Source organism: Macrobrachium nipponense, chromosome 6 (genome assembly GCF_015104395.2).
Source record: "Macrobrachium nipponense isolate FS-2020 chromosome 6, ASM1510439v2, whole genome shotgun sequence".
Lineage (NCBI taxonomy): Eukaryota > Metazoa > Arthropoda > Malacostraca > Decapoda > Palaemonidae > Macrobrachium > Macrobrachium nipponense.
The window spans coordinates 51286301-51302161 of NC_061108.1; the positions used below are offsets into that span (position 1 = coordinate 51286301).

Consider the following 15861-nt stretch of genomic DNA (forward strand, 5'->3'; position numbering starts at 1 on the left):
TTTCAAGGCTGACTTGTTTGTCGTAATTGTGCTAGCTGCTAAGCCTTTTTCAAATAAGGATCTGAAAAAGGATATAGCTGAATTGATTGTCATGATCCTAATATCTGATTCTTTCAGGAAGGTTGCTAACTTTTTGACAGCAGCATCATACTGTCTCAAAGTTGAATCTCTTTTATCGGATTCGAAGAAGAGAATATTCTGAGGTGGTCAATATTCGCATCCCTTTTTGCTGCAAACTTCATGAAATCCATAAAGTTAGGGTTTTGAGAAAATCCCTGAGGAATGCGAACACAGTCTTCGTTTGTACTGACTGGGAGAGCCTGGATTGGGGATCCGAAGAGGGCGAAGACCCAGTTCCAGAATGAGAGGGTACCAATTGCTCTTCGGCCAGTCTGGGGCTACTAGAGCCCATTCTTGACCCTTGAATGTCTGAGTTTGTTTAAGACTTTCATGAGAAGATTCACCGGAGGAAAGACATAAATCTTCTCCCAGTTGTTCCAGTCTAGAGCCAGGGCGTCCGTGGCATAGGCCAGAGGGTCCAGGTTGGGGGCCACATAACACGGGAGTTTGTGGTTCGTTTGAGATGCGAAGAGATCCACCTGTAGACCTGGAACTCTCTGAAGAATCCATTGGAATGAACTGTTGTCCAGTGACCATTCCGACTCTAGAGGTACTGATCGGGATAGAGCATCTGCTATGACGTTTCTCACTCCAGCTATATGAGTGGAGGAGAGATGCCAAACTGAACTTGTCCGCCAGGGAGAAGATGGCTACCATGACGTGATTTAGATGACGTGACTTGGAGCCTCCTCTGTTCACACAATGTACCACCACTGCGCTGTCCAGGACTAGCTTTATGTGGGAGTACTCTGGCGGGCGTAACCTTTTTAGAGTCAAGAACACTGCCATTGCTTCCAGTACGTTTATATGGAACTGACGGAACTGAGGTGACCACGTTCCTTGAACCTTTTTGAACTGGGAATATCCTCCCCAACCAGCTTAATGATGCGTCTGTGTGGATGGTGGATCCCTGGTGGAGAACTGAAGGGCACTGACACCGACAAGTTCTTGACTTTCGCCCACAGGTCAGAGTTGATTCTTTAGAATCAGAGGGACTGAGGATAATTTGTCCCTGGACCTGACATTTGCTCGTGAGCGCCAGATTCTGGTTAGGTCTTTCAGTTTGGCTTTCATTAAGATGTTCGTCACTGATGCAAACTGGAGCGAACCCAAGATCCTTTCCTGGGATCTTCTTGATGCCAGTTTGTGACTCAGAAATTGTTTGACTGACTTCGCTATTTCCTTTCTTTTGGATGATGGAATCGACAGAGTATGGGAGGATAGATTCCATTGAATGCCTAGCCACTGAAAGTTTGACTCTGGGGTGAGTCTTGACTTGGTCCTGTTTATCTTGAAGCCTAGATATTCCAGGAACTGAATTACTTTCAGTGTTGCTCTGTTGCATTCCTCGACTGTTGAAGCCCAGATCACCAATCGTCGAGATACGCTACTACCATAAAATCCCTTGCGATCTGAGTTGTTGAACTACTACTTCCGCCAGCTTCGTAAAACACTGGTGCTACGTTGAGCCGAAAGGAACTACCTTGAAGGAGAATGTCTGGTCTCCTATCTTGAAGCCCAGATACGGACGGAAGTGTCTTGCAGTAGGGATATGATAGTAAGCGTCTGTAAGATCGATAGAGTGGTGACGGCCCCACGGGAAGTAAGGTCCGTACCTGCGAGATCATGAGCATCTTGAACTTGTCGCAGCGAATGGCTAAGTTTAAGCGGGACAAGTCTAAGATTACCCTTCTTTTTTGTGAGCCTTTCTTTGGCACGCTGAACAAGCGTCCTTGAAATTTTAACCTTTTTGACTCTCGCTATAGCTCCTTTCTGAAGGAGATCCTCCGCATACTCCGTCAATTCCTTGGAAGGAAGTTGGCGGAAAGGTCTGGATGGGGGTGGGTTTGTTACCAGCTCCAACCCAGGCCTTTGACACAATGCTCTGAGCCCCCACTTGCTGAAGTTCCACCGGTGGCGAAAGTGAAATAAACAGCCTCCCTCCTACCTGAAATTCCTCATTGGTTCTGGTAGCCTCCTCGGCTCCCCTGAAAATGTTTTCCCCTATTAAAGGGACCTCCCGATCCTCTCCCACGAAAGGATCGCTTACCTCTGCCTCCCTTACCCGAGCGGTCATACTTCTGTGAAGCTTGACTCTCGAAGGCTTGATTGTAAGCTGGAGAGAGGGCGTAAGAGTGGAGGGCTGAGGCTGAGGGGAGATAACCGTCAAATCGGTCTGTTCTCATTGATCCTTTGAGGTGGAAGGTTGGGCTGTTTGCACTAATTGGGAAGCAGCCGGAACTTGCTGAGAAAGCGTGGCTGCTTTTTCTGGTAGGGCTGGAACCGTCTAGGTTTCCTTTGACCCTTACCCCTAGCTGCTAGATCTTGTCGTCTCTTGGCCGTAAGACCCCAACGGTCCTTAAGGCTCTGGTTCAACCTCGTAGCCTGCTGACTGAACCTCCTTCACCATCGCTTCTGGGAAGAGGTTATGCCTACCCCAGATGCTCGAAGGCAAGTACCAACCTATTCGGCTCGTGCCGAATAGTTGCTTGCTGTAGGGACATGTTTCCTACATTCGTCCTAGCATTGGGCAAACTCAAACATATCTGACTGTACCGTTTGAGTCAAGGATTTGGTAAGAAGCTTGAAGAGCGGTTCTGACCCATAGGCTATGGTAGCCACCTCGGTCATAGCCATGGAATTAATAGATCTGGCTAACCGCGATTGGCGTCAAATTCCGCCTGAATAAGGCTATCTGGAAGCCTAGGCAGCTTCTCACCAAACTGCTCCATAGCACAGTCCGGTTTGGAGTTTGCCAGCTGAGAAGTGTTAGGTAAGTCTTCCACAATTCTCCGGCTGAAGGAAGTAACGGAGATGTAGGATCTGCTTCCTTCAGTTGAGGCATGGGGTCCCCCCTTCTGGGCCGCTGGAATGGTAGACGTCGCGATCTTTGTCAGGAAAGGGAGCGGGGTACTCTCATCCATCGTAAAGATCGTAAACGGACTCTTGAAAGGTTGGATTTTCGTATTGGAACAATCCATGTCCTCTAGACACCTGAGCCATTCTCTCTGAGCCTGGTCACGTGAATAGAGGACTGTTTCCTTTGGTACTTTATCATCCCGAGGTCATGGCTGAGGCGGTGAGCCTTGCGTAGCCGATGAAACGGAGGCTGAAGGTTTTCTTCCGGGTAGAACTCGAAGTCCTCGATCCTCCGAGTTCCACATTCCGGGATAGAAAAATGAGTCCGTCTTGGAAGGGGGCGTATGACGCTTACTCTCCAAGGGTTGTTCATTGAGAACGGAGGTAGAGAGTCATACGGGGAAGCTGGGCTCCACCTGTATTGAAAGGTTGGAGGAGAGGCTAGAGGAGCTTGGCTCAGTCCGTGCTATAATGCTGTCTTGAGAGGTATCCTATCCGACAACGAGAGATCATTTGTTCCCCATGCTACTTTTCAGAGACCCAACCAGGTCGCCCACCTGTTGTAACAGACCAGCATTGGAGTCCAAAGCCGGAGCTGCTGCGGAGGTGGAGGGGTGGCTGGCTGAATTGGAACCAAGGGTAGCGGAACTGACGACATCCGCTGGAGTGTGAGATCTCTCTCTGGAGGAATTTACTCCTCGAGGACTTAGAGCCGGACCCAGAAGCTTTAAGATCTCTCTGCTCCGGGATTCCTAGCCGGAGACTTACGAGAAGAGGATGACGCCGAAGCCGTCTTCTAGACGACGACGACGTCTTCATCAAGGATTTCACTGCTTGACCCTTGACCTTGGGTCTAACTGAAGCGTCAGGAGGAGTATATAATTACGTTACCCGTAAAGCCTTGGAAGGATGGAGAGGTTGCAGGAGTAGAAGAAGCAGTTGCACCCAAGGGTATCCCTTGGGTGTCCAACTTACCTACCTCGACCACAGGTCGTACCCACCTACCATAGGTTCTACATTAATATCCAGCGTCGCGACTTCCGAGGAGATGTCCTGGCCTTGGTCAGTCAATGAGGCAGCCAGCGGTTGCTGGATGAAGGCGATAGTCAGGCCGCCTCTACTGGGTCGACGTATCCTGTCGCCTTGCCTCCGGGGAAGATTAGTACCGCCACCTTTTCTCCAGGATGTAGGGCATACCCTTGGCGGCGTTCTTCCCGAAACCGCCGACCCAGGCCCGCAGGGTTGCCAGTGCGGTACCTCACGGCCGGCGCCTGGAAGAGAGGGTATTGATTAGATTTAAGAATAACTTAAAACTAAAGCCTAACTTAAAGCATAACTAAAATTATAAGGGGCTATAAGGCCCCTTGAATTTCCTTAAGTTAGAGTTATTGATGTAAAACTTAAGCACTATAAACAGATGAGGACCAGCTACCGGAGATGGAATACTTACCCCGTCTAAAAGCTGGCTCACCAGATCGTAACATATGGTACACGTTTCATGGTACCAGACCTGGATGTCCCCGTGCGGAGTCGCGCATGGAGCATGGGACCGGCAAACTTCGTGTCCACATGGGTCCTGAAGTGTGCGCGCATCCCGGATGCTCACAGTGGTGGTCAGTAAGTGAAAAGACACATGAGTTATCTTAAAGACTATCACTTACAGGCTAAAGGACAGAAGAAACTCTCCGTTGCATGCCGGAGCTCGGAAAAATTTGGGCATAGCCCCTACCCTTAATCGGCCTGAATATGGCTATAACCACCCCGGAGGTATCCGGTGAAACACGAAGGGAGGGGGGATGGTTTAAGGTACTTAAGATAAACTTAATAGTTTTAACATAATAGATCTTAAACCTAAAAGCTCGAACGTACCGGACTAAGTCCAGTACGTGGCGAGTGTATAACTCAGTGAAACGGAGAGGTTAGAAGGGACCGACTGTATGTTCCGGTCCACCCCGTGGGGTAGACTAGCACCTTTCCGCTGGATGCCAGGTCTCCGGTGGTAAAGGAGCCCTAGTAAGGTGGGAAAGAGAGGGGCATCATACAGACTCGGGCTAGTAACGGAGCGACGGAGTAGTAATGGAGGGGGGGGAAAGGCCAGTCCCCCCCACCTTACCATCCGACCGGGACCGAGAAGCCGGAGAGGTCGAGTCCAGTCTGGGTCTGTCCGTCCCTCTACCCCCTCCGCCTGGGGGGCCGAGAGAGGGAGGCAGGCTCGGGTATGTGGAGCGAGCATGGGCAGGCCTACCCACCCCCCCCCACCCCCCCGACCCTTATGGAAGAGCGGGAGGGGGGGAAAGGTGACTGGACAGGCGTCTGGCTGCCTCGTGATCACATAGTGACCACGGGGCGATAAGAACAACAACTAAGGCCTAGAACATAACCAACTGATCAGAGAGATGCTATTGGGAAGCAACCGAGCTGAAGAGCGGTAACATATAGGCCCAATGGGCCTGACCTAGGCTAAGCGAGCCAGACGCCTAACTAACCTAACAAATATCACATAAATAATTCAAGAATAATAAAATGAAAGAAAGAACCATATATAGGAGAAAAAATCCAGGAGTGTACGACTAACCCGAAGGCAAGTCTACCACTCAAGCTAGCCGAGGCCGATACTAAGAGCCGTGGCTAGGGTCTGGATGGAAGAGCCTACATAAGGTAAAAGACATGCATGCATGACAAAACCGTGTAGACCGTACCCTAAACAAAGCGGATAAATAAAATAGAGCGTACATAAGCAGGGGATGTTCTGGGTATGGGCGACCCAGAACGGACCCACCACGAGGCAGAACCTGCTGCCATGCTTCCGACCTCGAGATCGTATTTATACCTAAAAAACGGCAAATACATGCTCAGGGCCGGAAAGAACCAATTAGCAATAAACACTGAGTACTTAACTTAGCTGCTGCGATGGCTGCACGCTCCATGGTAATAAAATCAAAGGAAAGGGCACAAAAACACAGAGAAGAATGGCACCGTGTGTATCGTGTGCGCTAACTGAAAAGGATGGCCACCAGAGGCGCAGCAGTCGGCAGCAGTGGGATGGAGTAGTAGTAGTTGGTGCTGCCCACTCTGTGGGGTCGGCTCTTCTCTTGGGGGATTTTGTAGTGGGAGAATTCTATGGCATTTGGCTCGTGGTAGTGGTCTCACTCGCCATAGTGTTCATACCGACACCCTCTTGGAGGGTGAGCGAGTCAGTTATACTGACCGTTTTCTTTATTTATTTATTCTCTGGTATGTGTTAGTACATTTACCCTAGAAATAATAGATTAAAGGATATTTCGCGCAGCGACACGAGCTGAGCCCAGAAATAACTAATTTTCAAACAAAATATTAGTAAGACTAAATAATAATATAATAATAATAAAAATAATAATAATAATAATATACACTGTTATTACAATATTTATGCATTTCTATAGTTGTGAAGTAGGGGGAACAACGCTGGCGTGTCAGAAATGTCACATTGTTTAACAGAAAGTGACCCAGGTCCAAATTGTTGCCAGTGCCTGATCATCTCATTTCTATTTCTTCCTTCCTTCTCTCTCTCTCTCTCTCTCTCTCTCTCTCTCTCTCTCTCTCTCTCTCTCTCTGCCAAAGGATTGATAGATAGACAAATAGATAATTAGGTTGCAGCCCTCTCTCTCGCTCTTATGGAAAAGATATATGTGTGGCAGAGGGGAAGAAAGGGTTTGGCCCTATAGAAGTTCATTCCAATCCTTAGGATTATGGTAAGGAGTTATTTTCTCTCCTCTCTTCGACTCTTCTCTTCTCGTCTCATACTTAACATATTCTCTATGTCTCCAAAATAATTTATAAATAATTTCTCTTTTGACAGCAAAAATATATGATGTTGCCCATTCAATGGTCTCTCTCTCTCTCTCTCTCTCTCTCTCTCTCTCTCTCGCTACTCTCTACTCTCTCTCCTCTCTCTCTTCTACTCTCTCTCTCTGTCTTTTATTGGTAAGATTTTTTAGATGACTTTGAAATTATATTAATAATATCATTTCAAAGATGAATACAGTAACAGAATAATAATATAAGATATATTTGATGTTTGATTATACTTTAACTATACATTTGGTGTTTGAACTTTCAAGATAGGCAGATATAAACATTTTTATAGGGAAGCTCTAAGTATTCTCGGATTCTAGCTATTCCGCAAATACGGGGGTTCACTGTATGAACTTACTTGGCATAAAAGGTCCGAAACCAACAGTTAGAGGAATTATGTGAAACTGGATCATCAAGATACCAGACATAATCACTTTTGTATGGGAGAGCCACAGGATCAGTACCAAAGTTTTAAGAGATGGTTCTTCCCAGTATACAAGAAACCTTATTTCACACGGAAAATTCATAAGTTTCTTGTTAAGCTGGATCTATCCCACACAGGATATGAAAATGTGTCATATAATGGAACAGTTTCTAACTTACGAATATGTGCTTTAAGTACAGTTAATACTTCTTTCTAAATATATGTAACTTTTGAATAAGATTTAAGGTATGAATATTTGCAAATACCAGAGTGCCAACAGGCTTTCAGTTCCCACAAAAATTCCACATTTTTTAGAAATTCCCACTAAAACGTCCCCCATAACCATTCCATGTAGAATAATTTTTACCACAGATTTGTGGAAAATACCATTACATTTAATGAAAAGTCGTGAAAGATAGAATAGGGAAACTATTATTACACGTATTTAGATCAGCAGACTGAGGTAACCGTAAATTTGACATCAGTAATATATGCAGTATCCGTAGCTAATAAAAGCTAGAAACATCAGAGACTCCATAATTGGTAGAAAAAAATATATAGAAAATTAAATCTTACAGGGGGAGGACATTAATGATGGGTATAGACATTTATATTAAAAAACACGACAGCAAGTTTAAAATTGTTTGAAGCGAAATTTACAGTTATTTATACAAAAAGAGAGAGAGAGAGAGGGGGGGGGGGAGAGGGGATGTCAGAAGAAGCACCTAAGTGTATCTTCAAAACCAAGGATTGTAAGGTGACTGAAATATGTTGTACCAGTTAGAAACTATGTGCCACGAATATTGGCATAAATACTCCTGTGAAATATGTGAAACAAAATGACATATTGTTATGTGGCTGAAGTGTTTGGTCTCCCAAAAAGTCAAACCTATTACTATAGGAAACCAAGTGGAATGATGTAGGCAACTAAAGGTTAAGCTTTTTGAGTTACCAGTAGCATGTGAATTTGATAACCTCTCAATAGATGATTTGGTGTCCTTACACCCTCATCATACTGTAGCATTTTTTTTATTGATATATTTATATTTCAAATGTTGACCTTGTAGTAGCAAATTACAAATTTATGTCCCTAATCTTAGGAATAACTGGTGATTATTTCTAGTTGGTGGAAGAAACTTTCAACAAGTTATCATCACAAGTCTTCCTTGTGCTACATCTCCAACAAATCTTTTCTCATTATCAGCCTCCCTTCTCATAATTCTCATCCAGGTAGTCTGGGTCTTCTGATTCTTCTGGTCCCCACAGGAGCACAGTTGACTGTGTCACTGATTTTTCCAATTCTTTTCCAACTCCCTTTCATCATTATCTCTTTACATATGGAACTTCCATAATATCCCTTAGGGTAAAATTTCTGATGCTATTCTGCCATCTGAATGGTAATATTCATCTTAAGCTCTATCCTCAAATAATTTTTTTTAGATATGCTTGTAGTTTCACTGCCATACCATGTTTCATGTTCATATTACAACACATATTAGACATATGTATGTATAATCTTACTTTCATGAGAAATTTCATTGTTTGATTCAAGATCTTATTTAGTCTGCCCATTACTTCAGCGCAAAAACTTAATGCTTCTCCAGCCTTTTCTAATCCAGCTTGTTCACCTTAGATATTTTATCAATTTCTTTCTTTAATCATATTGATTATTTTCATTATACAAGTGACCTAAGTATAGTAAGTACCGTTGGAATTACCACTTTTAGTTTGGACGCCTTTCTCTGGTACCTTAGCTATGACTTCCCATTTCCTCCACCCATATTCTGCAAAACAGTTTAGTTAGTATATGAGGTGGTATTTCAGTTAATATTACCTCTGCAATGATGTTGGCATGACATGGTGTTTTCCAACTGCTAAATGTGTTGTAAGTTGATAAGCACATTGTTCTTAATCAACTTCTAATATACCAGTCAATTATTCCCCTGTTTCTTATTCATGACCTACAAATATTGTTATGCCCAGTGTTGTCTTTCTTATTCTTGTGTCATTACTAACCCATAGCTCTTTTGACAGGTGCTTTCCTCATTTCAGTTTAATAGGTACTTAAATGAAAAAGGATATAGTGTAATTTTTTTTTCCAGATGAAAGTTTTCAAGTTTTAATGGAGTCAGCTCCACAAATTGATCACCTCAGAAAATGCAAGTCTAAGCTTACTGCGATACCAGTTTCAGAGCTTTCTGAAAGGTTGGAGGATGCTCATGAATACCTGAAAGGGATTATAAGTGAAAAAATATTCAGTGAGAAACATCAAGTAAGTTATTTAATGCATTTTTGTGTAAATAATTGTTACAGTATTATGTATCTTTTATAATGTCAAGAATGGTACATACTAGAATGTTATATTTTTCCAATTTATTATTTTCAATCCTGTAAAGTATTGAGGGGTGGGGCCATGGGTTTTGAGAAAATAGACCTATTCTAGACCTTTGTATTATCAAACTTTGTATACTCACCAGCAGTAATCACCCAACAGGTCCGTAATGTGTAATTAGCTTCATCTAGGCTATTCCAAAACCTTGCCAAACTTTGAAGTGTTCTTAGCCTAGCCTATGCATAAATATAATAATTAGGCATTTCACTTACCTTTATTTTGTGAGTGTCTGCTTAAGGGATTTTGACGTAGAAAAAATCTTATTTCTGGGCGAAGGGCCCGTGTCGCCCAATGAAATAGGTTCCTTTAGCACTATTTCTAAGGTAAAATATTGTTATAATACCAGAGAACCACTAAATTGGAAATGCCAGAATATTCTGGCTCGCTCACCTTTATTATAAGGTGTCGGTATGGTTTCTGGGGCGAGTGAAACCACTACCACGGGTCCTTTTCCAATTAGCCTCTCCCTACATCAAAAAACCTCAAAAAGAGAGGAGCCGACCTAAGGCTCGCTACCTGCTACCGTGTAGCTAGCGCCTCTGACGCCATACCTGCAGATAGCACCCAAGCTTGGTGCACAGCCGGGGGGGGGGGGGGGGGGGGGGGGGGGAAAAGGACAAGGGTGGGATTTCACTGGGCGACACGGGCCCTTCGCCCAGAAATAGATTTTTCCTACGTCAAAATCCCTTTTCTGGGCTTGGCCGTGTCGCTCCGTGAAATAGTACCAGAGAAAATACTAAGCTTGGAAAAAAGGAAGGACACAAATTACTTTCCAAAAGGATCAAATGAAAAACAATTAAGGTTAGTTCATTATAAACTAGATTAAGTTACAAACTAGTAACATAAAGAGTAAATAACCTTAAAACTATCATACAACATAAATTATCATAGTAAATAAACATTTAGATGGAAGGTTCTTATGAACTAATTAGTATGTACAATATGTTACATCCAAGGATGACAGTGACGTAACTGGGGCTAAGGCAAAGATGCTAATGAGGCCGATAGGAAGGAGAAGGCAAAGGAGAGACATAAGCTGGACTATTGACTACTATCACCGGCGGTATCGGGGGAAACTGTGTTTCCCGCCGCCACCGCCGGGTACTTAAGGGCTTCCAAGGACTTAAGATAATGGCGTTTGAATACTGTCGGAGATTTCCAGCCAGTGTACTTCTTCAGATCTTCGAATTTCATATGCTGGAAAAAGTTTATTGAGGTAGCTATAGCCCTAATATCATGTACCCGTGGGAAGGACTGCGGGTTGGATTTTTTGATAAAATATAAAATTTCTTGCCTAATAGCTTTTAGGGAAATAGTGCCACCTTTTTCTCTGATAAATAGAGGCCCAGAAGATTTCAAAGTTGTCCTTCCTAAGTAAGCTTTCAATGAAGTTACCGGGCAAAGGGATGGGTCCTGTGGAAGCGGAACGATTTTCCACGGGGCCCACCTATCTAATATATCCTCATTTTTGGCAAGAAATTGTCGATCTGGAGAAGGTAACACTTTCCCTGAAGGGAGAAATTCTATATGACCTGGGTCTCTAGATAAGGCCGACAGTTCTGAAATCCTAGCCCCTGAGGCTAAGCTTATGAGGAATAGTGTTTTCCTCAATAGGGATTGATAATCACACGAGGTATTGTTAGTATCTGAGGCCAACTTAAGGACATCATTTAAGAACCATGACACTGACTTGGGCCTTTCAGTAGGCCTGAGCCTGGCGCAAGCTCTGGGGTTAGAAGTAAAGTATGAATCCGTTAGATCTATCTTGAATCCGAACTGGAAAATCTTTTTCAGGGCTGATTTGGTAGTAGTGATAGTACTAGCTGCCAAACCTTGTTCAAATAATGACCTGAAAGAGGAGATTGCAAGATTTGTGGTCATGGTCTGTGCATTAGATTCGTTCAGGAACCCAGCCAGTTTTTTAACTGCTGAATCGTATTGACGAAGGGTTGATTCACGTTTATCTGATTCTAAGAACATGATGTTCTGAGGATCGATATCAGCATCCCTCTGAGCTGCAAACTTCATGAAGTCCTTAAAGTTAGGGCTTTCTGAATTCCTGAGGAAGCGAACACAGTCCGCGTTTGTACTAGCTGTGACAGCTTGGGGTTGGGAATCTGTTGAGGGCGGAGGCCCAACTCCAGGAGAAGAGGGAACCAATTGCTCTTGGGCCAATTGGGAGCTATCAGAGCCACCTGACCCTTGAATGGCCTGAGCTTATTCAGAACCTTCATGAGAAGATTCACCGGAGGAAAAAGGTAAATCTTGTTCCATTTATTCCAATCTATGGCCAACGCGTCCGTGGCGTAAGCCAGAGGGTCCAGGTTGGGGCCACATAACAAGGGAGTTTGTGGTTCGATTCCGTGGCGAAGAGATCCACCTGGAGCCCCGGTACTAGCTGACATACCCAACTGAATGACTTCTTGTCCAGAGACCATTCGGACTCCAGTGGGACTGAGCGTGATAGCGCATCCGCCACCACGTTCCTTATTCCGGCAAGGTGAGTGGCTGATAGGTGCCACTTGTTCTTGCCTGCTAGTGAAAAGATGGCTATCATGACATGGTTCACGTGGCTTGATTTGGAACCTCCCCTGTTGATGCAGTGTACTACCACTGCACTGTCAAGCACCAGCTTGATATGAGATTTCTTGGCTGGGCGAATCTTCTTCAGGGTGAGGAACACCGCCATGGCTTCCAGGACATTGATATGAAGCTGACGGAATTGAAGGGACCAAGTACCTTGTACCTTCTTGTACTGTGAGTATCCTCCCCAACCTGTTAGTGATGCATCTGTGTGGATCACTAAGGCCGGCGGAGGAAATTGTAGAAGAATTGTCTTTGACAAGTTCTTGACCTCCTCCCAGGGACGGAGACGTTTCCATAAGATCGCCAGAATCGGAGCTAACCTGTCCCGGAACCTTCTGTTCGCTTTTGAACGCTAAACCCGATTTATATCTTTCAGTTTGGCTTTCAATAGGACGTCCGTCACTGAAGCAAATTGGAGAGAACCTAAGATCCTTTCTTGGTTTCTCCGGGACGTCTGTTTGCATTTCAGAAATTGTCTGGTTGCCTTGCTATTTCTTTCCTTTTCAACAGCGGGATTGATAGAGTATGCAAATCCAAGTTCCAATGAATTCCCAGCCACTGGAAACGGGACGCCGGGATTAGCCGGGACTTTGTCCTGTTTATCTTGAATCCTAGGTATTCGAGAAAACGGATGACCGTGGCAGTTGCTTTGCGACAATCTTTGATGCTTGAAGCCCACAAGCCAATCGTCCAGATAGGCTACTACCATGATACCCTGAGACCTTAGTTCCTGGACTACCGTATCCGCCAACTTTGTAAATATCCTGGGGGCTATGTTGAGCCCGAAGGGCATTACCTTGAAGGAGTAGGCTTGGTTCCCTAACTTGAAGCCTAGGAACGGGCGGAAGTGTCTTGCTATCGGGACATGATAGTAGGCGTCTGTAAGATCTATAGAGGTGGTGACGGCCCTACGGGGAAGTAAGGTCCGCACCTGTGAAATGGTCACCATCTTGAACTTGTCGCAAAGAATAAGTTTAGATGGGACAAGTCTAAGATTACTCTTCTTTTGTCTGAGTCTTTCTTTGGCACGCTGAACAAGCGACCTTGAAATTTTAAATGTTTGACTCTTGACACTGCTCCTTTTTGAAGGAGATTGCGGGAATACTCTATCAACTCCGCTGTTGGTTCTTGATAGAAGGTGTTGGGTGGAGGTGGACCTTCGATCCAACTCCAGCCCAGACCTTTGGACACAATACTTTGTGCCCAATTGCTGAACCTCCAACGATGGTGAAAGAGGTACAGCCTCCCCCCTACCTGGGAGTTCTCATTGGGTTGCTGATGGACGGCCTCCACGCCCTCCGCGTGAACCTCAGCCTCGGCTGGTAGCCCTTCCGCCGCCTCGTTGACGAAAGGCGCCTCTAGCTCTGCTGCCCCTACCAAACCTATTGAATGCCTGACATGCCGGTTTTCAAAGGTTGGATTAAAGGCTGGGGAGACAGCAAAGGAAGTTGACGCCTGCGGCTGTTGTGGCTGTGTCAACAGCACAAACTGCTGTTGGGGTTGGCTCTTAGAGGTAGAGAGTTGGGGAACCGGTACTGCCTGAACCAAAGCTTGTTACTGGGGTGCCTGGAAGGGCTGGAACTTCCTAGGCTTTTTCTTTGCTTTCGGATTCAATGTGGAAGACTCCGATTTTCTTTTGGAGACTAATCCCCACCGAACCTGTAGGCTTTGGTTCAACCTAGCAGCCTCATGATGCACCTCGTTGACTGCTGAGGCTGAAAAGAGATCCGCTCCCCAAATAGAAGAGGCCAGGAGTTTGTTGGGTTTGTGCCTGATCGTGGATTCTGCTAGGACATGCTTCCTGCAGTTCCTCCTAGCCACAACAAAATCATATAAGTCACATTGCATACTCAGCAATTGTGCCTTAGCAATGATCTTGAACAACGGTTCTTGTGGATAGACAAGAGCCGCTTCTTCTGTCATGACTAGAGCGTTGAGGGACCTCGCAAGCCGTGTCCTAGCATCAAATTCCATCTGGATGAGCCCATCAGACAGCCTGGGTAGTCTCTCACTAAATAGAGAGATGGCACAGTAAGGTTTAAGTTAGCCAACTGAGAAGGTGGCTGGGAGGTCTACCCATAGGTCATCTGTTCCGGGAAGTAGCAGAGATGTTGATTCTGTCTCCCGGAGCTGTGGCATAGGCTCATCTCTCATTGCAGCTTGCAGAGTGAGTTCTGCCACTTTAGATGTGAACGGGATTGGGGTGTCTGCGTCCACAGTGAAAATTATAAAGGGACTCCTGAAGGCCGTGACCTTAGTGTTAACACACTGCCACTCATCGAGGTTATGGATCCAAGCCTGTTGAGCTTGGTCCAGAGAGAGGATGACCGTCTCTTTCGGGACCTTGTCCTCCCTGATCAAAGCAGATTCCGTAAGACGGACATAGCCTATGAAAGGGGCCTGCAACCCTGGTGGGTAGAACTCGAAGTCCTCAATCCTTCGAGTTCCGCAGCCCTCAATCGTAAGCATGCCGTTTACGAAAGGTGCATAGTTAGCCACCCTCCATGGGTTGCTTGGGTGGAAGGGAGGGAGAGTGGAGGAGTCCGGCATAACCTGGCCTTGGGCTACTTGGCCGGCTTGTTGAAGCCCCGACGCTACGCCTTGCTGGAGACCTGCGACTATGGTCTCCTGTGTAACCAGCCTTTCCAGGATTTCTTGAAACTCGGTATTGACCAAGTTTCCAACCATGTTCCCCATTTGTTGCATCATATTGGATGCGAATGCTTCCTGGTCGAAGGAGGGGGGCTCTGCCCTCTCCTTGAATACCTTCGGTATCGCACCTTTAGAGGTGGATGCCACAGGGTCCGAGGAGGAAGAGTGGGTTCTCTCCTTGGAAGACTTGGTCTTCGAGCCCTTGGAGAGAGACCCATGTTTGGGTTTGTCCGCTCCGGGGTGGTGAGCCGGAGTTTTATAGACTTGGCTGGTGTTTGATTTTCTAGGAAGGGGCTTTGGCAGCAATTTAGAGTCACGCTTGCCCTTGACTTTAGGGATCGCCGAGAGGGATTTCGATCTAGATGATGGAAATCCCCCGGGGAGAATCCCTGGAAGGAAGTAGAAGAGGAAGGGGAAGGTCTAGACGTGCCCAAGGAGAGGCCTTGAGCACCTACAAAGCTTGCTTGCCTCACTAACATCCTTACCGTTGCCCATGCTGTCCACTGTCATGGGCTCGACGTCCAGATCGAGTGCCGCGACCTCCTCTGCGACCTCCTGCGCCGAAGCCTCCTCTGAGTGTTGGGACACCGCATCTTGGATAGATGCTATGATGGGAGCTGCTACTTCAGGGTCTACGTAGCCGGTGCTCTTCCCCCCGGGGAAGATCAAAGTGGCCATCTCTTGGGAGAGGATGTATGGCCTTGCCTTGCCTACATTCCGCCCCGAAGCCGCCCACCCATACCTTGAGGGTGGAAAGAGCAGCATCCCGAACAGACTGGGCTCCCTGTAAGAGAAGGTTAGTGTTAAACTTAAACTTATCTCTTATTACTATAACTTAACTTAGGAGGTATATGTTTGACATGTATATTACAATGGTCCACTCTGTATCTCTATGTACACGCCGGAGAGTCACTTACATCAGAGGAGACTCGTTCCACGAGATCGTAGCAGGTGAAACAGTTTTCGTGATGCCACACTACTGAACCTTCTAGTT

General features: G+C 45.7%; 1 protein-coding gene across 1 annotated transcript in view; it reads left to right on the forward strand.

The window, feature by feature from the left end:
• LOC135216777 (uncharacterized) overlaps positions 1-15861 on the forward strand; it is a 323230-nt gene that overhangs the window by 245617 nt on the left and 61752 nt on the right. The window contains exon 7 of the mRNA XM_064252261.1: positions 9340-9509. Within this exon, the coding sequence (XP_064108331.1) occupies positions 9340-9509 (170 nt within the window). The remainder of the gene's footprint in view (positions 1-9339; positions 9510-15861) is intronic.